Here is a 23195-nt window from a genome sequence, read left to right on the forward strand (position 1 = left end):
GCATAGTAATCGAGAAAAACGTTCGCGAAATTACGGGCGTCAAAGTAGTATTCTAGCCAAGTTTGGTTATTTGCAGAAACCATCCTCAAACAGGGATTTTTCTCTGCCCTCAACGAATGGTCTAAAATATTGAAAAAAGCATACAAAGTAGAACTAAACCTGCGCCTACAATTTTGCATTTTAGTTTACTCGATTATCTTGCATAGTAATCGAGAAAAACGTTCGCGAAGTAAGGGATTGTCGAAGTAGTATTCTAGCCAAGTTTGGTCATTTGCAGAAACCATCACCAAAAAGGGATTTTTCACTGCCCTCAACGAATGGGCCAAAATTTTGAAAAAATATACAAAGTAGGGCTAAACCTGCGCCTACAATTTGCATTTTAGTTTATTCGATTATCTTGAACAGTAATCGAGAAAAACGTTCGCGAAGTTACGGGCGTCAAAGTAGTATTCTAGCCAAGTTTGGTTATTTGCAGAAACCATCCTCAAACAGGGATTTTTCTCTGCCCTCAACGAATGGTCTAAAATATTGAAAAAAGCATACAAAGTAGAACTAAACCTGCGCCTACAATTTTGCATTTTAGTTTACTCGATTATCTTGCATAGTAGTCGAGAAAAACGTTCGCGAAGTAAGGGATTGTCGAAGTAGTATTCTAGCCAAGTTTGGTCATTTGCAGAAACCATCACCAAAAAGGGATTTTTCACTGCCCTCAACGAATGGGCCAAAATTTTGAAAAAATATACAAAGTAGGGCTAAACCTGCGCCTACAATTTGCATTTTAGTTTATTCGATTATCTTGCATGGTAATCGAGAAAAACGTTCGCGAAGTAAGGGATTGTCGAAGTAGTATTCTAGCCAAGTTTGGTCATTTGCAGAAACCATCGCCAAAAAGGGATTTTTCACTGCCCTCAACGAATGGGCCAAAATTTTGAAAAAATATACAAAGTAGGGCTAAACCTGCGCCTACAATTTGCATTTTAGTTTATTCGATTATCTTGAACAGTAATCGAGAAAAACGTTCGCGAAGTTACGGGCGTCAAAGTAGTATTCTAGCCAAGTTTGGTTATTTGCAGAAACCATCCTCAAACAGGGATTTTTCTCTGCCCTCAACGAATGGTCTAAAATATTGAAAAAAGCATACAAAGTAGAACTAAACCTGCGCCTACAATTTTGCATTTTAGTTTACTCGATTATCTTGCATAGTAATCGAGAAAAACGTTCGCGAAGTAAGGGATTGTCGAAGTAGTATTCTAGCCAAGTTTGGTCATTTGCAGAAACCATCACCAAAAAGGGATTTTTCACTGCCCTCAACGAATGGGCCAAAATTTTGAAAAAATATACAAAGTAGGGCTAAACCTGCGCCTACAATTTGCATTTTAGTTTATTCGATTATCTTGAACAGTAATCGAGAAAAACGTTCGCGAAGTTACGGGCGTCAAAGTAGTATTCTAGCCAAGTTTGGTTATTTGCAGAAACCATCCTCAAACAGGGATTTTTCTCTGCCCTCAACGAATGGTCTAAAATATTGAAAAAAGCATACAAAGTAGAACTAAACCTGCGCCTACAATTTTGCATTTTAGTTTACTCGATTATCTTGCATAGTAATCGAGAAAAACGTTCGCGAAGTAAGGGATTGTCGAAGTAGTATTCTAGCCAAGTTTGGTCATTTGCAGAAACCATCACCAAAAAGGGATTTTTCACTGCCCTCAACGAATGGGCCAAAATTTTGAAAAAATATACAAAGTAGGGCTAAACCTGCGCCTACAATTTGCATTTTAGTTTATTCGATTATCTTGAACAGTAATCGAGAAAAACGTTCGCGAAGTTACGGGCGTCAAAGTAGTATTCTAGCCAAGTTTGGTTATTTGCAGAAACCATCCTCAAACTGGGATTTTTCTCTGCCCTCAACGAATGGTCTAAAATATTGAAAAAAGCATACAAAGTAGAACTAAACCTGCGCCTACAATTTTGCATTTTAGTTTATTCGATTATCTTGCATAGTAATCGAGAAAAACGTTCGCGAAGTAAGGGATTGTCGAAGTAGTATTCTAGCCAAGTTTGGTCATTTGCAGAAACCATCGCCAAACAGGGATTTTTCACTGCCCTCAACGAATGGGCCAAAATTTTGAAAAAATATACAAAGTAGGGCTAAACCTGCGCCTACAATTTTGCATTTTAGTTTACTCGATTATCTTGCATAGTAGTCGAGAAAAACGTTCGCGAAGTAAGGGATTGTCGAAGTAGTATTCTAGCCAAGTTTGGTCATTTGCAGAAACCATCACCAAAAAGGGATTTTTCACTGCCCTCAACGAATGGGCCAAAATTTTGAAAAAATATACAAAGTAGGGCTAAACCTGCGCCTACAATTTGCATTTTAGTTTATTCGATTATCTTGCATGGTAATCGAGAAAAACGTTCGCGAAGTAAGGGATTGTCGAAGTAGTATTCTAGCCAAGTTTGGTCATTTGCAGAAACCATCGCCAAAAAGGGATTTTTCACTGCCCTCAACGAATGGGCCAAAATTTTGAAAAAATATACAAAGTAGGGCTAAACCTGCGCCTACAATTTGCATTTTAGTTTATTCGATTATCTTGAACAGTAATCGAGAAAAACGTTCGCGAAGTTACGGGCGTCAAAGTAGTATTCTAGCCAAGTTTGGTTATTTGCAGAAACCATCCTCAAACAGGGATTTTTCTCTGCCCTCAACGAATGGTCTAAAATATTGAAAAAAGCATACAAAGTAGAACTAAACCTGCGCCTACAATTTTGCATTTTAGTTTATTCGATTATCTTGCATAGTAATCGAGAAAAACGTTCGCGAAGTTAGGGGTTGTCGAAGTAGTGTTCTATCCAGGTCGTTGGTAAAATCCACTACCAAAAAAGAATGTTTCTCTGGTTGCGAAAACACGACTGTCCTGAAACTTTTACGCCGGGAAATATTTGATTCTGCTTACATCGCTATTCTACTCGGCGTGCTATTATTTATGTAACAAAGGGATTACACACGGGGCGAGTCGCAGCGCCGTGCCGCGTGTAAATCGAATCGAATCGAGTCGAATCTTATTCGCGTTCCGTCGCTCGCGTCCGGGATTACCGGCAACCGGGACACGGATTCCACTAATCTCCGTCGTTCCTCAGAAATTCACGGGAATCCTGCTCGGCCGTCGAGGCCGAGTCCCTTCCCCTCCGAGGCGTGTGCGAATTGGTTCCCCGGCCTTTAAAAATACCCAGATTTTCACGAATCGAAGCCGGTTTCGTAATTCGGCCGTTCTCGGGGCGCCACACTTGCTAAAAAAGCCATGGGACCGTTCCACGAAAGCGAAACGCGGTCTCTGTCCGTTTGGCCGACCGCCAATCGCAGAAAACCGCCTGTTGAATTCGCCATCGAAATCAACTGCGAGTCCCTCCCCCCCATCCTTCCTCCACCCTTTTCTCGATGATCGATCGATCCGGAACGGAGACACCCTCGACCGAACTTCCGGCCCGGAGTGTTCCAGCTTTCTTCACCGAGAGGAACTTTCGCGATCGACAACTTTCCTCGGCGCTGTCGCATCCTTTCTTCGAATCTGACCGCGAATCTTCGCTTCTCCAAACATTCAACACACTGGCGGTCTGGGAACCTGTTTTTCGTAGCGAAAATTGAATTTTTAAAGTTTCAGATTTTCATCAAATTCAAGCAAATCATTAGTCATTTTAGACATTTAGTGGTATGCGATTTTGCGAGTTGAAGGAGATGTTATGTAATGGAATTGTAACCCTGAGGGTAACAATAAATGAATACGGTCTAGTCATTTTAGAGAATTGTGTGCGCGGGGACGTCACCCAGCAGACAAAATTCAGAAAGTCAGTGAGTTAGTCGGTTTCTATCAGTACAGTGTTTTCTCAATATTTGTCAACAACACGGGTCTTGCCAGCGACATATATCGTCCAGGAGATGCTATTCTTTGATCCACGCTGAACGTCGTACCCGACCGGTATTATGTTTACATTCCTCGGCGTCCGAGGAATCTTGAGCTTCCTGGGAATAGTTCTACGATTTTTATCGGCCAGGTATTTGCGACATATATCGAGAAAAGACTCGAATTAAAGAATGTTCCGAATGGTGTCTTGTTTGATCTCACTTTAATCGGAAAAATGTGGCGAATAAGCTGGTACAAGTTTGACGAAGAAATAATTACAAACGAAAAAGTTTTGCGTCAGAGGTTTCCAGTGTCCTCTGTCTCACTCACTCGTTTCTGTAATAAGTGCATAAGGTCTGCGCGCCGATAATTTAACGTTACATTGATGCAGAAGATCGGATTGAACCGGGCGACCGAGTATCGGTGAATTTCAAGCATCTTCCTGTTCGTAGGTGGAAATTAGTCTCGCGAAATGCGTGGGCGGTCGGTCACGGCAACACACGGAATCGTGTGGAACCGTTGTTAGAGCGTGGGCGGTGGTTAGGCGAACGGTGGTTGGCCGTTCGCCAAAGTTCATCGTCGCTCTCTATCTCTCCGCTCTCGCGAATAATATCAATCATAACTATAATAACATTGTTATCGCGCGCGCACCGAGAAACATCAAAATTAGTTCGCAGCTATCTTCGATTTCGAGAAAACAAGCAATAATGGGACTGTACCTTGTCCAAGAGATTTCGCTCGATTCATCGGAGTCAGTAGGTTAAAGATAAGTCGGTTAAACATAGTTTTTATATCTGCGAAAAACCGTGCGAAATTTGTTGTCGGTGTATTCGTTTGGTACCAGATGCTAATATTTTATTAATCCATTTTACAATGCGATTAGAACTTTTCTATTCTTCATGCTCTCTTAGAAGAAAGAGAAAGAAGGTAGTCAAACTCTGGGTAACGAAGAACAAATAAATTACAAGGCACATTTACTTCTTCCTTCTACAATTTCGATGAATCATGAATATAATCGATTTTTGAAAATTCTTCATTTCATTAATTATATTTCCCCTATTCAGTTTCGCGATAAATGCATCAAAGACACAATATACCGAGTCCACACGACTCTCAAAGCTTGATAAAATGGAAACAATAAAAAGGAACACGATATACTCGAATTGCCAGGAACGAGATCACGAAGAATGCGTAACGTATCTCTGAATTTCGACTCTTGTGTCTTGCGAGTACCTGAGAACACTTTGATCCTGTACGGAGGAATGAATTTGTATTCGATCCTTATGCCATGGTATTGCTTCAGGAAATTTTGATAATGAATACAAAGAGAATAAGGCTTGTAGTCAGCTGCGGCCTCCTCTTTCGCTTCAGAGACATCTTGGTCGGGGGTAAACGGAGAAAATACTTCTATCCGGCTCCTGCATCTTGCAACAGCTTCAGAAAATTTCAGTCTTGAATACACGAAGATACGAACGTTCACTGGCTCCTAATGTCTTGCAAGAGCTTCGGAAAATATTGATTCTGAATAGAAGAAGGAGACCTGAATTTCTCTTTGCTCCCTTGCCTTAAAATTGTTTCAGAAAATATAGATCCTGAATTCCACTTTGTCTCCAGTGCCTTAAAATTGCTTCAGAAAATATTGATCCCGAATTCCTCTTTGCGTCTACTACCTTAAAATTGGTTCAGAAACTATTGATCGTGAATAGAAGAAGTATACCTGAATCTATTTGCCTCTACTACCTTGAAATTGGTTTCAGAAAATATTGATCCTGAATAGAAAAAGTATACCTGAATTTTTCTTTGCACCCAGTGCCTTAATATTGTTTCAGAAAATATTGATCCTGAATTCCTCTTTGCCTCCAGTGCCTAAAAATTGGTTCAGAAAATATTGATCCTGAATAGAAGAAGTATACCTGAATTTCTCTTTGCATCCAGTGCCTTAAAATTGCTTCAGAAAATATTGATTCTAATTTCCTCTTTGCCCCTACTACCTTCAAATTGGTTCAGAAAATACTGATCCTGAATAGAAGTATACCTCAATTTCTCTTTGCCCCCAGTGCCTTAAAATTGTTTCAGAAAATATTTATTCTGAATTCCTCTTTGCCTCTACTACCTTAAAATTGTCCAGAAAGTATTGATCGTGAATAGAAGAAGTATACCTGAATCTATTTGCCTCTACTACCTTGAAATTGGTTTCAGATAATATATATTCAGAAAATTCCTCTTTGCCTCCAGTGCCTTAAAATTGATTCAGAAAATATTGATCCTGAATAGAAGTAGTATACCTGAATTTCTCTTTGCCCCCTGTGCCTTAAAATTGTTTCAGAAAATATTTATTCTGAATTTCTCTTTGTCCCCTGTGCCTTAAAATTGTTTCAGAAAATATTTATTTTGAATTCCTCTTTGCCCCCTGTGCCTTAAAATTGTTTCAGAAAATATTTATTCTGAATTCCTCTTTGCCTCTACTACCTTAAAATTGTCCAGAAAGTATTGATCGTGAATAGAAGAAGTATACCTGAATCTATTTGCCTCTACTACCTTGAAATTGGTTTCAGAAAATATTGATCCTGAATTTCTCTTTGCCTCCAGTGCCTTAAAATTGCTTCAGAAAATATTGATCCTGAATAGAAGTAGTATATCTGAATTTCTCTTTGCCTCCTTTGCCTTAAAATTGTTTCAGAAAATGTTGATCCTGAATTTCTCTTTGCCTCTACTACATTAAAATTGTCCAGAAAGTATTGATCGTGAATAGAAGAAGTATACCTGAATCTATTTGCCTCTACTACCTTGAAATTGGATTCAGAAAATATTGATCCTGAATTTCTCTTTGCCTCCAGTGACTTAAAATTGCTTTAGAAAATATTGATCCTGAATAGAAGTAGTATAGCTGAATTTCTCTTTGCCCCCAGTGCCTTAAAATTGTTTCAGAAAATGTTGATCCTGAATTTCTCTTTGCCTCTACTACATTAAAATTGTCCAGAAAGTATTGATCGTGAATAGAAGAAGTATACCTGAATCTATTTGCCTCTACTACCTTGAAATTGGATTCAGAAAATATTGATCCTGAATTTCTCTTTGCCTCCAGTGACTTAAAATTGCTTTAGAAAATATTGATCCTGAATAGAAGTAGTATACCTGAATTTCTCTTTGCCTCCTGTGCCTTAAAATTGTTTCAGAAAATATTGATCCTGAATTTCTCTTTGCCTCTAGTGCCTTAAAATTGTTTCAGAAAATATTGATCCCGAATTCCTTTTTGCCTCTACTACCTTAACTTTGCTTCAGAAAATATTGATCCCGAGCAGAAGTGATGAATTTCTATTCGACTCCAGCATCTCGCAACAGCTTCAGAAAATTTCAATCTCGAATACGCGAATAACATCCCCTAGACTCGAGTGTGTTGCAACGACTTTCGAAAATTTCGGAATAAGATAGACAGAAAATAATAATGGTCCGGTTCAATAATAATGTATAAACCTAGAGGTTTTTCGGCTCGGGGAAAATTTTGACTGTCTTGTTCGGACTGTGGAAGCTGGCAGGTCGAGTCACGGTCGGCCCGAGGGAAGTGGGTCGATGAAATGGAACGTATCGGGTCGGAGCACGATGCTGCAGCCAGCCGAGTTCGATACAGGGTGTATTCACGGGGCAGAAGCGGCTCTGGTACTCCTGTATTCTGCTCGTTGGCTCACGGAGCTGAGCAGAACAGAACAGTGGAACAGAACAGAACAGAGCTGAGCCGAGCGGTGCGGAGAGGACGCAGGATTTCTATCGGAAGCGGGACGAGGCGGATCGAAGAGGGTAGCTCTCTCTCTCTCTGTCTCTCTCGGGCGGCGTTCGACGAGGCTATCTTTGGGAATTTTTGCTGGTCCGTTACCGCAAAGGGAGCCAGCGAGTAGAAAATCGATGGACACCGAGCGCATCCAATTAGGCGGGAACAAAAGGCTTTCGGTGGATTCGCCGCCGCGTGTATCTATCTATATTCTATAATACGTGTATATTGTGGAGGATTGGCCGCGGGGAGGGCCGGGGATGACGCGCGTGCACCTCGAATCTTATCCCGTGGTGAAACCCGTCCAGTCCCCCAAGAAGCACGAAAATATCGTTTCGCGAAATTGGATTCAGCCCCGAGAGAAGCTCGCGAGATCCGCGCAACCGCGGCATTGGCCGACCCGCGCGAAAATTACCCTCCAACCCCGGGCCGAAAATCGCGCCGTCAGTTTCCTGCACCAGTTCTGTCTACCACTGCACATTCTCTTCCACGGAGACGACGACGACGACGCTCCCAAACCAGTCGTTCGCCACTATTTCTCGTAGAGCTTGACGGGCTGCTTTCGGGAGAAGAATCTTTTCCTGTCCCTAAAAAGCATTGGAAAATTTTTGAAAAGAATATGCGAGCAAGCCCAACATTTCCACGTATTGTTTGCTTTTTGGTTCGATTGAATAGCTTTTATAGTTTTCGAGATAAACGCTTGCGAAGTTGACGGTCCTCTGGACGGTATTCTAGACAGGTTTGATTGCCTTCGAAAACTGTCGTTGAAAAATAATTTTTTTTTCACCCTCTCCGAATGATACGAAATTTTCGGAAAAATACTCCAAGCAGAGCGGGAGTTTCTCTATAATTTGCTTTTTGTTTCGATTGAATAGCTTTTATAGTTTTCGAGATAAACGCTTGCGAAGTTGACGGTCCTCTGGACGGTATTCTAGACAGGTTTGATTGCCTTCAAAAACCGTCGTTGAAAGTAATTTTTTCTCCACCCTCTCCGAATGATATGAAATTTTCGGAAAAGTATTCAAAGTACAGCTTCTGTTTTTCTATATTTTGCTTTTTGTTTCGTTTGAATAGCTGGTATAGCAATCGGGGGAAACGCTTATGAAGTTAGGGGTTGTGTAGACGGTGCTTTACATCGACTTTGATTGCCTTCGAAAATGATCCTCTAAAAATCATTTTTCTCTGTCCCCCAAAGAATACCCAAAAATTTGGAAAAAAATATACAAAATGCAACCAAGTCTGGCCCTACAATTTGCAATTTAGTTTGTTGGAATATCTCGAGAAAACCATTTGCAAAATCTGGGATTGTGTAACCAATATTCCAATTGAATGGAATCGCTTTGAAAAATCACCCCCGAAAAACGATTTTCCTCTGCCCCCAAGGAATATAAAAAAATGTTGAAAAAAATATACAAAATAGAACCAACTGATGCTTACAATTCGCAATTTAGTTTGCTCAAATATCTCGCAGAGTGCTCGAGATAACCGCTCGAAAAGTTACCGGTTGCTCGAAGCAGCGTTTTCCATAAAACGGACGAGAACTTCTGTTCGGGCAGCTATAGTGATTCGCGGTGTGCGCCGTCGCGACTGTTCAGGACACTTTGAATTCACGAGAAGACGGTCTTTTGATTCGGCTACCTTTTGAGGTATATTTTACCAGAGCTCCGCGCGGGAACGTAGAATCTTCTGACGGTCGTAAAACACGTTGATCCGTGGAAACGTCGGAGCTTTCGCGAAACGGGGTATTTTTAGCAAACGTGTTCGCGCGCGCGCGCACCCACACACACACACACACTATTCGCGATTTCTGTGTCCAGCGAGGCTGGATTACGGGTTTCTTTTGGTTCCGGGCTTGTGTGTCGTCGATCGATCCTGTCCTCAACGGGCTCACCGGGAAATTGTATTCGAGGCATGGCGAATTTTCATCACCCGCATCGCCCTGTATATTAAATCGGGGTTCATATTGATTTCATCCTCTTTTTTAATAATGTTCCACCAGCCTGTCGCTTCTGAAACTTTTATGAATAATACGTAAGCGGTGCAGCGTCGATCCTGATTTTTTAGGGGTCGATCAAAGGGTTGCTTCTAGACCCTGCACCATTTGATGACCTGACGCTCGACTCGCTAATTTTCCCAAGAGTTAATCCGGTTTTCATAAGCTTTTTCGCTGCTCTACAATTTCTCTGGATAGCGTGCTTAATCTGTCATTTATGCAGATGAAGCTATTCTAGTTCATTAGGGTATATTTTCGCTGACAGGAATGCTTCTTCACGGGTCTTCAAATTTCCTAACCATTAGTCTTTAAAGTTTAACTTCTGCGCGCCGATCGATCATCTTTTAACCTTTCCCATAGATCCGAAAATTGTTCTTGGACTTCTGACGCCGTGGGCATGTTGCAATTCTTGACACGAACCCAGCTATAATAGTCTTCTTGATGATTCAATTTTGTTTCCAGTAGTCCTAAAGCTTTTGCGTACGTCTCTAATTTCTGTTTGTTCTCAGAAATCAATTCATCTGGGACCCCATAATCCACGTTCAAGGCGACAATTCGATTATTCCGCGCAGGCGGAGAGGACAATTTGTCGGAAAAGCTGTAGCTCGTGCTCGAAAGCAACAGAGATACCGGGAAGTTCGGTAAAGATCAAAATGGAAACGGGTGGTTCTCGCAAACCGTCGAATGTTTCGAGCGCTTTAGCCTAGCCGGCGGCTAGCTGAAGCGAGAATTGCATTTTCAACGTCCAGGTCGGCTCTCGCGGTTTATAACCGGCGACGGTTCTACGCTGGACCCTCGATTAAGTCGGCTTCGACGAGCAGATCGATATTTCAAGGTTCCGCCGACCTGCAACGTAACGTTTGCCCTCCGAATACGAAAATACGATAGCGTAACTCTTTCCCTCAGAGCTTTCGTTCCACCGCGAATCTCCTCGATCGTCTCCGAGAATGATTTTTCCTGGGAACGAGCACAGAAATCCCTATATGTATGGTTTCTGGTTGGTCGCGCTTCGCGTGGGTCGAAGGAGGCGTGGAAAATATTAGTTTCAAAATAAAACACTGTTTCGCAAGTTATGAAACATCATCGAAAAGTTTCGATTTCACTGAACGATCTTAAGAGAACCATGTGTAAATGGACTGTTTTTCAAGAATTTTCTTTTGAAAAATCTGATGCGTGGATTGATTTGAAATTTGAGGTATCATTTATTAACATTATAATGTACACAAAAATATTTTTTATAAATTTTAATCGTTAATATCAATGACGCAATGGCGGCTTGAAAATGGCATCCTGGAAATGCGCCGTGCAATATACAGCGCACAGAAATGATCTGAAACAAGAAAATCAAAATGGAATTGTTAGTTTACGCAAATACGCGTAACAAAATTAAAATTTTTAATAATAAAAAATAATAATAAATAATAATAAAAAAAAATTTCATTTTACACAAGGTTCCCACCTTAGCGAAGTTTATTAATACGGATTTTATGCATTTATCACAAAAACGACTAAGTGCAAGCATTTACGTAACAGTTATGCCCAGGAAAGCGAATTACGTGAAGATATATTTGAGAAATCGTTTTCCATTGTTTCCACGTTGAGATATTTTTATATTTAAGAAGAAGAACAATTTTGAGGTACCATTAGCTGGTTCAATTTAGGAAATTAGCTTACAGTTAATGTATAGGTGTATCAACGCTAAACCTACCACGGTCAAAATGACCGATTCTCTATTTCACGATTATTAAAATTATAAAAACGTTTTCATAGGAAATTACTTAATTGACTTCTTTATTTAAGCACATATTATCATGAAAATTGTACAAAATGTAAATAAATTCAATCTTCTCCTTCCTATACACGTTTCACTTTATATGTTTTGTGCTTGGTAGGTTTAGTGTTAGACAAAAGCTAATGCAAGTCTCAGCGAAATACGGTAACACTACTGAAATACTGTAATAATCTATTTGCTAGTTAAAAGTTATCAACCGTCGTCGAATCAGAAGTTGCAGTGAAGTTGTTACTTATTCTACAGTCTTTTGTTTCAGTGCTGCTACTAAGCGGCATAAAAACTGTAATTTGCCAGCAAATTCAATTTATATACGATTGAGAAGTACGGTACAATTTAGGAGCCGGACCAAATTAGGCTATTCTCTCCGTACGGTTCCCTTATTCGCGCGATGGTTGGAAACCGGTGCAGACAGCAAGAAAAAGGTTTCCTGTTCCCTGCACAGAGACGATGCTGTGAATGAAAGAAGGGCCGCAACGACAATGATAATCAGCGAAACGAGGCGAAGAGGAGAGGGGACGGTGGGAAAGTCAGGGAAACGCGACGAAACGCGAAGAAACGGCCAATGGAACGCAAGGTGGATCGGTGAAGAGACGGGGGATGAAAAGCGCCGCCACAAATCCGCGATTAGCCTACATTCCTTCGAAGCTTACGTCGAAACGTGCTCGGTTACGTCGTTGTACAGGTTGCCACGTACCTGTGCCGTGCCCTAAAAAGTTAGCTAAACCATTTTAAACGCGTGGGAGGGCTCGGATGATGATCCGCGATCGCTTGTCTCGATCGTCAAGGCGAAGGACGAGACTTCGTATTTGCGCGAAAAATTCTCCGGAACGGGTTCTCCTTGCAGATGATCGTTTAGGCGCGTTGTCTCGAGCCTGAGAATATAATCCTCGTTGAAAAGGCTAATTTCTTTCCTGTCACTTAGACGACCATGATGTTTTTTTCGCAACAAGAGAATCTCTATCCCCTCTTCTTCTTTCGAAATTGTCCGCTCGACGTAGCTTAGTGCCAGAACGGGGGGTGGGGTGGTGATATTTAATCCTTTTCCAGCGAAAAATATCGTACCCGTAATAAAATACGATATATACAACACGATAAGGGACCCATAAACTCTCGGCCCACTCAAGTATCATGTCAAGCCGAATAGGTACCCTCAACCGCAATACAGTGATTTCTCTATACAGTATGTCCCAAGAGTTCTGTCCTCTTGAATATTTTGGTTATTTCAAACAATACGAGAAAATGTTATGTACTGAAGTTGTAGGGCTTAAGAAACTACATAATATGGTATAAATGATATTCTTGCAAGTGGATGCGTAGAGAAGATATAGAGGTCACCTTTGTTTTTTTAAATGGAACGTCCAAATTTTTATGGTCGATTTGGATAGATTGGCGTATTCTGAGTATAAAAGTACTAAAGTGTATTTGTCCTAAATTTACCGTTGCTGAGATATTTGACTATTTTCATTCTATTACTTTCATTATGAAACGTATTCGAGGATATGCTCACTACGTCAAATGTAAACATTGGTAGACTTTCGACGTCTCTCAGTGTCAGTCAGTTTCTCAGTTAGTGAACATAAGATAGTCAATATGAAATTTTCATTCGAAGAGCAATTAGAGATGCTTCTAATCTATGGAGAAAGTAAGAGAAACGCGATTGTGGTCCGAAAGTGCGGTGAAAGATATCCAACCCGTACAGTCACTCCAACTAATATTCGCACGCTCCAAAAAATAGCATAACATTGTCAATATTGGAGTATACTACTTGAATTTTTTTGAGAAGTTGGAACAATTGGTCCGCTTACATAACGTAAAAAAACTGTTTGATTTAAATTACAATTGGTCGAAATTGCAGAGAAAGTACTAACAGTTGCATTTTGCAACTCTTTTATGCGGGCTTCTATTAAAAATTTAAAAAGTACGTTTTGTACATCTGTATCGATTATACATATTCTGAATATTTCGTCTAAATCAGTCAACGTTGCACTGAGCTACAAACGTTTAACGATGAAAGCTTAAGGGTGAAAGTTGCAGAATTTTGGCCTTGTCAGGGAATTCCGCTTTTACGTGATCATTTTGAAACATCTGTAGCTCATTGCAACGTTGACCGATTTTGATGAAATTCTCAGAATATGTATAATTCATACAGATATAAAAAGTCGTACTTTCTACATTTTCAATGTAAGTCCACGTAAAAAAATTGCAGTGCAATTTAGTTGCAATTTTTGTAAACATTTTTTTTCTGTTTATGTAGCAAACCAATTGTGCTAACTTCTCAAAAAAATTCAAGTAATATAGTCCAATATTGACAAAGTTATGCAATTTTTAAGAGCGTGCGAATATTAGTTGGAGTCACTGTATATGCCCTTCACACAGGATTTTTGAGAGATTGTGTAAAAAATTAAAAGTACTGGAAATCTCGCTGTTCGTAAGATGAATCGTGAAAAGCCTGTATGTAGAGATGAAGATACTGAAATTAATGTTGTTGCAATGGCACATCAGAATCCTCATATCCTCTGTACGTCAGATTCAGCGCGAATCTGAAGTCAGCAAAAGTAGTGCAACACGAATTCTCACTCGTCACTAATATCATCCGTACCACAATTAGCCTTCACCAGAAATTACATGACATGGATTATGTAAATCGTGTTAGATTTTGTGGGTGTGCTCAAAAGCAGCTACGAATCAATCCACTTTTTTTCTCTCTAATACTATTTACCGATGAGGCTACTTTTACCAGCACTGGGCGTGTTAATTTACATAACACGCATTATTGGTCAGTACAAAATCCTCACTGGCTGCGAGAAATTGATCGTCAAAGACGCTGGTCCATTAATGTGTGGTGTGGAATCATAGGGCAATAAATAATTGGGCCTTATTTCATTGACGACACTTTTACTGGTCAAAAACATGATACGTTCTTAAGAAATACATTGCCAAAATTAGAAAACATGCCATTAGGCGTTCGTCAGACAATGTGTAATCAGTACGATGGATGTCTAACATACTAAGCTCGAAGTATGAGAAGTACACTTAATGAAATATTCGCAAGTCGATGGATAGGACGCGGTGACACTATTTGCTGGCCAGCACGAAGTCCAGATTTAACGCGTCTAGATTTTTTCATGTGGGGAATATTGAAAAATATTGTGTATCGGGATACATCAATAACTCCGGAAGATGTGAAGCAACGAATTATCGTAGCGTGTGCTACAATAGACGCTCCAACAATAAGACGTGTAAGAGACGCAGCAGTTGAAAGACTACAACTTTGCATCGCTGCAGATGGCCGACATTTCGAACATTCTGCATGAAAACAGTCAAATATCTCAGCAACGGTAAGTTTTAGGACAAATACACTTTAGTATTCCAAAAATTGGACATTCCATTTAAAAAAACAGGTGACCTCTATATTTTCTCTATGCCTCCACTTGCAAGAATATCATTTAGACCATATTATGTAGTTTCTTAAGCCCTACAACTTCTGTAAGTAACATTTTCTCGTATTGTTTGAAATAACCAAGATATTCAAGTGGACAGAGCTCGTGGGACACACTGTATATGTCGCCAAACGATAATGATGGACGATAAACGTCGCGGAATTATCCCCACTATCGCGGGGTATACCCTGTGAGGGGCTACGAAGCTCGAGAGGCCTCAGACGCCGATGGAGTGTAAACATAATACAGCTCGGGTATGTCTTCTGGACGATACTTGACGCTGGCAAGACCCGTGTTGCTGACATATATCGAGGATTCACTGTACGTCGAGAGTCGCCCCGAGCGAACGTCGTATATCGAAGGAAAACGCGGATTCGAAAAATAGCCACATTATCAAAGGTCCATCACACCTCCTATAAAGCGAATTTTGGCAGCAAAAACAAATCGCGTAATACATACCTACATGACCATCGACCAGAAACACAAACCATCAAGCTAACCCGCATAATTGTTTGTTTTAGGGGGTTCGGCAAGCAAGGGTACCAGTGCCAAGGTAAGCTTTCACTCCACATCTATCCTGGACATCCATAAAGCATTCCAGACATAAGGTATGTCGATGATGCTCGTGTTTCAGTTTGCAGCTTCGTGGTGCACAAGCGATGTCACGAATACGTGACGTTCACGTGTCCCGGGGCGGACAAGGGAGCTGATTCGGATGTAAGTGTCGACGTACAAGTCCGTGTCTATATGAAAGTCCGCGACTTGTTTTGTTTCGGGTTATACTACTCGTTTCTCGGCGCAGTTGATACGCGCCCGCGCGCGCTCATCTTTCCTCGTCTTCGTCACAGCCGTGGATCCATCGTTTTCTTCGTCTACGCGTTCTGTACCGGAAGCGTACAGTTCCAAGAGAGGACAGATAGAAATCATAGAAACAGAAGAAAGAACGATTGAAAAGTTGCCGGTGATCCATTGGCTGGAGAGGACCGGGAAAGGACCACCCGGGGCTGAGAGCTATATATTTATTTCACGTTTTCTCGCACCGCGCACGATTGGCCTAAGCGTTCTCTGCGCTTCGTTTAACCACGCTTGTGACACGGAATAATTTTCGCGGTTACCGAGCCGAGTCGATTATTCGTGAAAACCGCGAAATCGCTGGAACGACCGCGAAACGTTCGCGATCTCTCTTCGAGATTTCCGTTCGGAAATCAGTTGTCGAACCGATTCGGGATCGGTTAGGAACTCGAGGATCCGCCACGGGTTGCGAACGTTTCGACGACCGTGCGGAGAAACCGATTTTTCAGTTCACTTTCGGGGATTCTGACTAAAAACGATCAATGTCCTAGCGTCTTCCCCGGCCCCTCGATGCTGATCCCCTCGTGCTTCTGTGCTTCGAAGATGACTCTCTCTCTCTCTATCTTTCTCTCTCTCTCTCTATCTCTCTCTCTTACTCTCTCACTTTTGACGCCCACGAACGATCCCTTATCCGATTCGATCTCTCGACGATTTCACCGATTCTTCTTTTATCAAACTCGCGACTTTAAACCCGCGATTTTACGGTTCGGATCTACAGAGGCGACGATCTTAATCCCCGAGTCCTAAGAAAAAGAACAAGATGATTTTTACGTGTATCAATGATCCACAAAAGAAAGAAGAACTTGCAGATGTAGAGAAGACATGAATCGTTGTCGTAATAATGAGACTGCGGATTTGGTGCATTTACGAGAAAAACGAGCAGATACCATTTGAAACAGAAGGACAATTAAAGTAATTGAAATAAGGATAAGAAATAAGGATTTTGGGGCTAAAGGTTCAAAATTTTAACAAGAAGCGTATAATAATAACTGCAGATTATAAATATATTTATATACTATAAAATTTGTATATATATATGTTTACCTAAACATTTATGCAAACATTTTTACAAACAAAACCATATTTTTCGTGCGAAATTCGTTTAAACGCAATGCTCTTCTTTCTCAGATATTGAGAGAAATTATGAGGGTAAGTGTTTAATTTAAAGAGTGATCATAAAGGTATTGTCGTCCCGTATTTCTAATTAAGTCATACTTTTAATTTGATATAAAAGAAAAATATGGCGAAAGGAAAATATTTAAATGAAGCTGAAATGTCAGTAATTCTAACTTTTAATAAAAAGGGGGAATCGAATCGAAAAACTGGACTGTAAATTAAACGTTCCGAGTCCGTAGTGAGAAATTTTTTTAAATTTGGAGAAAATTACGGAAAAAATATGCTACAGAAGGCAATACGAAAATAACAAAACGAGAACACAACACAATCGTCAGTGAAGTGACAAAAAACAAATTAGTTTCTCGTCAAATTGTTAGTAAATTGCAATTTCCAATAACTGCGAGACGTGTACAACAAATTTTGCACAACGCACCAAACGTTGTTTTTAAAAAGCGTAAATGAAAACGGTCGTAAAGCTACTCGGCTACAATATGCAAAAAATCATATGCACTGGACCGACGAACGCACTGGAGTCATCTTTTCCGATGAGAAAAAAATGTAATTTAGATGGTTCAGACGGATGTTCTTGAAATTGGCATGATCGCCGTCAGAAGAATGACCCAAGATAAAGCAGAAGTTTTCGCGGTGGAAGTTTAATGATTTGGGGAGGTTTTTCTTCATTTGGAAAATTAAAACTTTGTTTCGTTTCCATCAAAATGAATTTCGAAGTATACATAGACATGCTCGATGGGGTGTTAATCCCATTTTTTGAAAATATAGTTGGTGAAAATAGATTTATATTTCAGCAAAACAACGCAGCGATTCATGTTTCAAAATATTCCTGTGAATGCTTTCAAGCACGGCACATTCCTATGATGGAATTGCCACCATGTAGCCCTGATATGAACCCCATAGAAAATGTATGGGGCACACTGGTAACAAAAGTATGTGCCAATGGCCGTCAATTCGCCAATATTGACAGTTTAAAAGGAGAAATTAAAGGCTGCTGGGAAGAGATTTCTAATACTGTCATAAATAGTCTTATAAATTCAATGACAAACCAAATTTTCTCTTTAATTCGAAGTAATGGCGGCCGTACTGAATATTAAATTTGTATTATCCATTTATTTTCATTTTTAAATTGTTTTCTTTACACGTTCGTTTAAACAAATTTCGCCGGAAAAATATGATTTTGTTTGTAAAAATGTTTGCATAAGTGTTTAGGTAAACATATATGTACAAATTTTATAGTATATATATATTTATAATCTTCAGTTATTATTATATGCTTCTTGTTAAAATTTTGAACCTTTATCCCCAAAATCCTTATTTTCTTACGTGTATTTCTTTTCATGTCATACATACGAAAATGGTGCAACTTACTCGTACAATACCAAAATATTTAGTAATTTATTAAATACAAACAAATTTAATAATGTAAAAAATATTTTGAATAATGGTACCGGAATTTTTAGTGGCGCCTTACAGTCGCCGTTCGAGTGCTAAGGACTAAGAGATTACAGATCCTTATGCAAAATAGAAATTGTCTGGATTAAATACTAGAAAAAAAGAAAATACACAAGAATTTATTTCTTCTCTTAACAATTTTAATCTGTCCAAAGTAACGTAACGATTGTCTTAAATCCTTCTAATGTTATTATTAGACTGCGGACCTTTATGCATTTATGGGTTCTGAAAATGTTCAAAAAATGCTAAAATATAACATTTGACAGAATTTAGTAAAATTTTTATTTATTTCAGATCTACAAAGGCTGCTACCACTGAAAGTAAAATTTCATTTGACCCCACTTTCTTAAAATACCTCTAAAAAAATTGCAAATTTCATAAACATCCTCAGTCTAGCTATTATTTTTTATTTTTTCTCGTAAACGCATAAAACTCGCAGTCAACGTGTTAAGGAAAAAACGAAACATCTGTGTAGTCTCTTGCAATCGACGCAGGAAATTTTTATTTTGCACAGGGTTCCGCAGTCTAATAATAACATTGTCCAGTTTTGTAGGACAGGTCCGGTTGTCGCCAGTAAACGTGATAGAAAAGCACGATTGGACGGGCGCGTATCGAAAATTGAATCGTCCGTTACACCGAGCCGATACATGTCGCGAAAACAAGCGTTAAAACCGAAAACGGGTGGCGTCGATCATCGAACGAGCAGAATTACCTGTAACGAGAGGCGGCCGTCGCTGTGCGAAGCACATAATCGAGTTCGCGCTTCCGGACTTTGACGGGCGAGCGTTTCCGTAGACTATAATAGTTCGTGTCGCGACGCATAACGCCCGATGGGAGTTATGGTAGCGCCTCGGATAATTGTCGTGGCTCTTGTTTCCTAACAAAGATGGAAAATTTCGTGGAACTCGGCAACTGTTTTACCCAATTTGTCGTTCGTACTAGCCCGTGCAATCGAGAATTATCGCGCAAACGCCCACGGTTCCGGGATTGCTATCGCGGTTATTCGCTCTGGACACACTCGCAGATTATTAGAGTCGTGCGTTTGTAGATTGCAGAACGTATCAGACAGTTTGCAAGATTGCGCTCCACATTCTGTATAGTCGGGAATTCGCACAGAAACGTCCATAGTTTATAGATCGCTATCGCTGTTCTTGTTTTCGACTCTCAGAGATTACTCAGCTTGCGTGTTTGCGGTTCGTTGAAAGTATCAGCAAGATGCAAAATTTCACAGAGTTCGGCACTGCTTTGGCGAGTTTCTGTGTTTCGTTTTCTTCGTACTCGAGTCGCTGAGATTAAAAATTTACACGAACGTCCGCGAACTTCACGAAGAGTCCCGAAGGTCAGCGATACGTCTACAAGAATTTCCGCAGAACATCGCCTACAAACACGAATTGATCACTAGACTGCGGATTTTACGGATTTATGGTAAAAATGAGTAGCTGCAATTCACAGCAAGATATGGATCCAAAAAACTTTAGATGTTCAATGTACAGTGATTTCTCTATATATGTCACCAAGGCCTGGATGATAAACGTCGCGGAATTATCACCACTACCGTAAACATAACACGGCTCGGGTATGTCTCCTGGACGATACATGACGCTAGCAAGACCCGTGTTGTTGACATGTATCGAGAATTCACTGTATTGGTCTCAGCTTATCAAAATTATCAAAAGAAGGAAGAACTTTCTATTTTGCTGCTGTTCATTGCAATCGATGCAAGCAATGTTTACTTTGCATAAAAATCCGCAGTCTATTGACCAACTTGTAAAATCCACTTTATAATTATTCAGAGAATTGGACGTTCGAATGATCGCTTTCGAAATTGGTCGCGAGAGTCCGAAACGCGCGACAATTATCCGAGCAGCATACCGAGCTTGATTATCGCTAGAGATCGGTGAGATCGAGTCCGATCGACGCATCCGATCTAGAATCAATCCCGAGATCCCAACGATCCTGATCCAGCCTGGTCCACCGAGACATGTCCATCCCGAAGCCACGAACCCCCGAGAGTCTGCGTGTGTGTGCACGGTGTAATGGTGTAATAACGCAGGACACGCGGACGAAGCACCATTTCAAGGAACATACCTACAACAGCCCCACGTTCTGTGACCACTGCGGTAGTCTTCTCTATGGTGTCATCCACCAGGGCATGAAGTGCCAAGGTATCATAATTAAAAACCAAAGAAAACCGAGACTATTAATAAAAGAAAGAAACCGAGAACACGCAACCAGTCACACGCACACAGACACACACGAAAGGAAATGAATCCGATTGTGGAACACGGAACACTGTCGCACGTATACCGAAAAGGAATCGTATATATTTTGTTTCTTTGGCCCACCGTTTGTACATGGTGTTGCTTTGTTCTTCGTCTTTGTACCTCTAACAAACTCTTCGTACTCTTCTAATCGTGTTCTTATATATATACTTCTTCTTGCTGTTACTACTACTACTACTACTACTACTACTACTACTACTACTACTACTACTACTACTACTACTACTATTACTACTATTACTACTACTACTACTACTACTACTATTACTACTATTACTACTACTACTACTACTACTACTACTACTGCTACTACTACTACTACTACTACTACTACTACTACTACTACTACTACTACTACTACTACTACTACTACTACTACTGCTACTGTTACTACTACTACTACTTCTACTACTTTTACTACTACTACTACTACTACTACGTCTACTACTACTACTACTACTACCACTACTACTACTTCTACCACTTCTACTCGTTCTTCTTCTACCTGCTCCTACTCTGTGTAAATAGATTTCTTGGCTTGGCTCCGTGGAGCGCGCTCTCGAAAATGCTTGTGTACAGTCTCTCCGAACGCGTTTTCGATTGCGCGCCGATTTCGATCCCCGACGACGAGGAAATCGGTTTTCCTATCGCTTACAGACTGCTTGTCCGTGTTGTTTCTTCGCTGTCTCGATCGGCACGCGTCGCTCCGTCGCACGCGAGCCGGGGCACACTTGCCACGCCCCTCCGATCGGGAACCAACCGCTGCTCGCGCTCTCTGCCGGAGGCGTGCAGTTTACGGTCGCGTGCTTCCTTCTATAATCTGCGTGCGCACCGAGGACTGTGTTTCGAGAAAGGAACAATAGCAACCGGAGAGAGAGAGAGAGAAAAAAAGAGCCACGAAAACGTAGGACCGCTGTGAATTATAACAACACGTCGAGATTTCTTTTACCGTTCGTTTCTCTCTCTCCTTCTGCTTTTCTTTCCGCGCACGTTCTCAAGCAGGCACGGGCTCCGGGTTGCCCCCAGGGGCACTGGTCCACGGCCAGTAATTAGAGAGTTACTTGTACACCTTGGCCTCTCTTTCTCTGTGTAGATTATTCTGAGTGGGCGTGGCTTCGTGGCTCTCGATACCCACGATGCTGTGCTTTAAAGTTTTGAACCGGGTAAACGATGTCAAAGAAACAAATAGAAGTCTGTCTTTGTGTGTAGCTTTATAGAAAGAGACGAAATTCTCTCTTTCCCTTAGACTGTCCTAAGTGGGCGTGGCTCGACGGTGACACCTCTGCGCAGCGTCACTTCAGGACACCTCCTAGGCTGGTTCCCTGCCTCGAGGTGACGCTGCAGCATGAATCGTACCAGAGAAAGAGGCGAAAATCCCTTTTCCTCTGTACAGACTGCTCCGAGTGGGCGTTGCCTGGTGCTCCACGGGGCAATCCCCGCACAAGCCTGCCGCAGACTGTTTCAGACACCGTCACTCTTTCTGTCGGGTGGGTCTAGCGATGGGTCGATCGAGAATTAAAAGAATCGACTGGTTGGGCCCACCGCTGGACCACCGTCTCGTTTCTTCGTCCACGCACAGAATTCTGTTGGTGTTCCGATGCGTGCGCGCGCGAGAGACATTTCTCCCCCCTTCGCACCGGAAGTTCTGAAACTTCTACGTTCTCGGCGCGTTGCCGTGCACAGACTTCACTTTTCGTTGGTGTGTACGTGTGTGTGTATGTGTGTTGGTGTTGTCGCACGCTCGCGCGACCCGCGTGACTCCAGCTTGACGAAGCTCGAGATCCGTGCGTGTCACTTTCGTCGATTCGTTCGATGAATGATCTTTGTAGTTGGATTCGTCGAGTCCCCCTCTCTAGTCTCTAGAGCACTAGAGCTTGAAGCACGTCTCTCGAGTCACCAAACCAGTCGCTAGTAGAATAGAGCAGACATGGGTGACGGCCGTTCTACGCCCTGGGAGACCGCTCCGCCGCAGAGTCGCCAGATTAAGACTTGCCTCCCACTCTACCCTTCCCCTTCTATTCCCCCACGCGTCCTTCACAGCCCGGTCACGTGAGACGTTTCGTCTCTGTCACGTGAGTAATCCGGTACTGGCGGAGAAAGAGAGAGGGTAACTTTTTCCCCTCAATTCGAGTCAATTCCCCTGATCTGGCGACTCTGCTCCCCCCCCCCTGTGGCCCCCGGAGATCAAAACGCTCCGGCAGTCGCGAGTCTCTGGTCTTCGAACTCTGTCGATCCTAACCGGTACGGTTATTATAGTCGTTGGACTCGTCTTTTCAAGCTCTAGAATAACATCGAAGAGAAAATATAAGGTTTCGTTAAAAATGAATACCATGGATCTTGAAACCTCTCGTGATAAAATGATACAGTGAATTCTCGATATTTGTCAACAACGCGCGTCTTGCCAGCGACGTATATCGTCCAGGAGACATACCATGTTATGTTTACACTCCTAGGCGTCCGAGGCCTCTCGAGCTTCGCGGCCCCTCACGGGGTACAGTAAATTATCGTTGTACGTCAGTGCCAATCTCACGTTTCCAAGTCAGTGGAACACCTCACACCACCGCGGTGATGGTCCACTACTACTGTGG

The 23195-nt window shown here is 41.4% G+C and overlaps 1 protein-coding gene across 5 annotated transcripts in view; it reads left to right on the forward strand.

Moving 5' to 3' along the window:
* Pkc53e (Protein C kinase 53E) overlaps positions 1-23195 on the forward strand; it is a 73570-nt gene that overhangs the window by 21654 nt on the left and 28721 nt on the right. For 3 of the 5 annotated variants that reach the window (XM_076791324.1, XM_076791325.1, XM_076791326.1), the window contains 2 exons: positions 15412-15443; positions 15525-15607. In XM_076791324.1, coding sequence (XP_076647439.1) covers positions 15412-15443; positions 15525-15607 — 115 coding nt within the window. Of the gene's footprint in view, positions 1-15411; positions 15444-15524; positions 15608-20378; positions 20491-23195 lie in introns of those variants that run through there. The other 2 variants (XM_076791323.1, XM_076791327.1) reach the window with 1 other exon arrangement.

The sequence above is a fragment of the Halictus rubicundus genome, chromosome 8 (assembly GCF_050948215.1).
Source record: "Halictus rubicundus isolate RS-2024b chromosome 8, iyHalRubi1_principal, whole genome shotgun sequence".
Taxonomy (NCBI): Eukaryota; Metazoa; Arthropoda; class Insecta; order Hymenoptera; family Halictidae; genus Halictus; species Halictus rubicundus.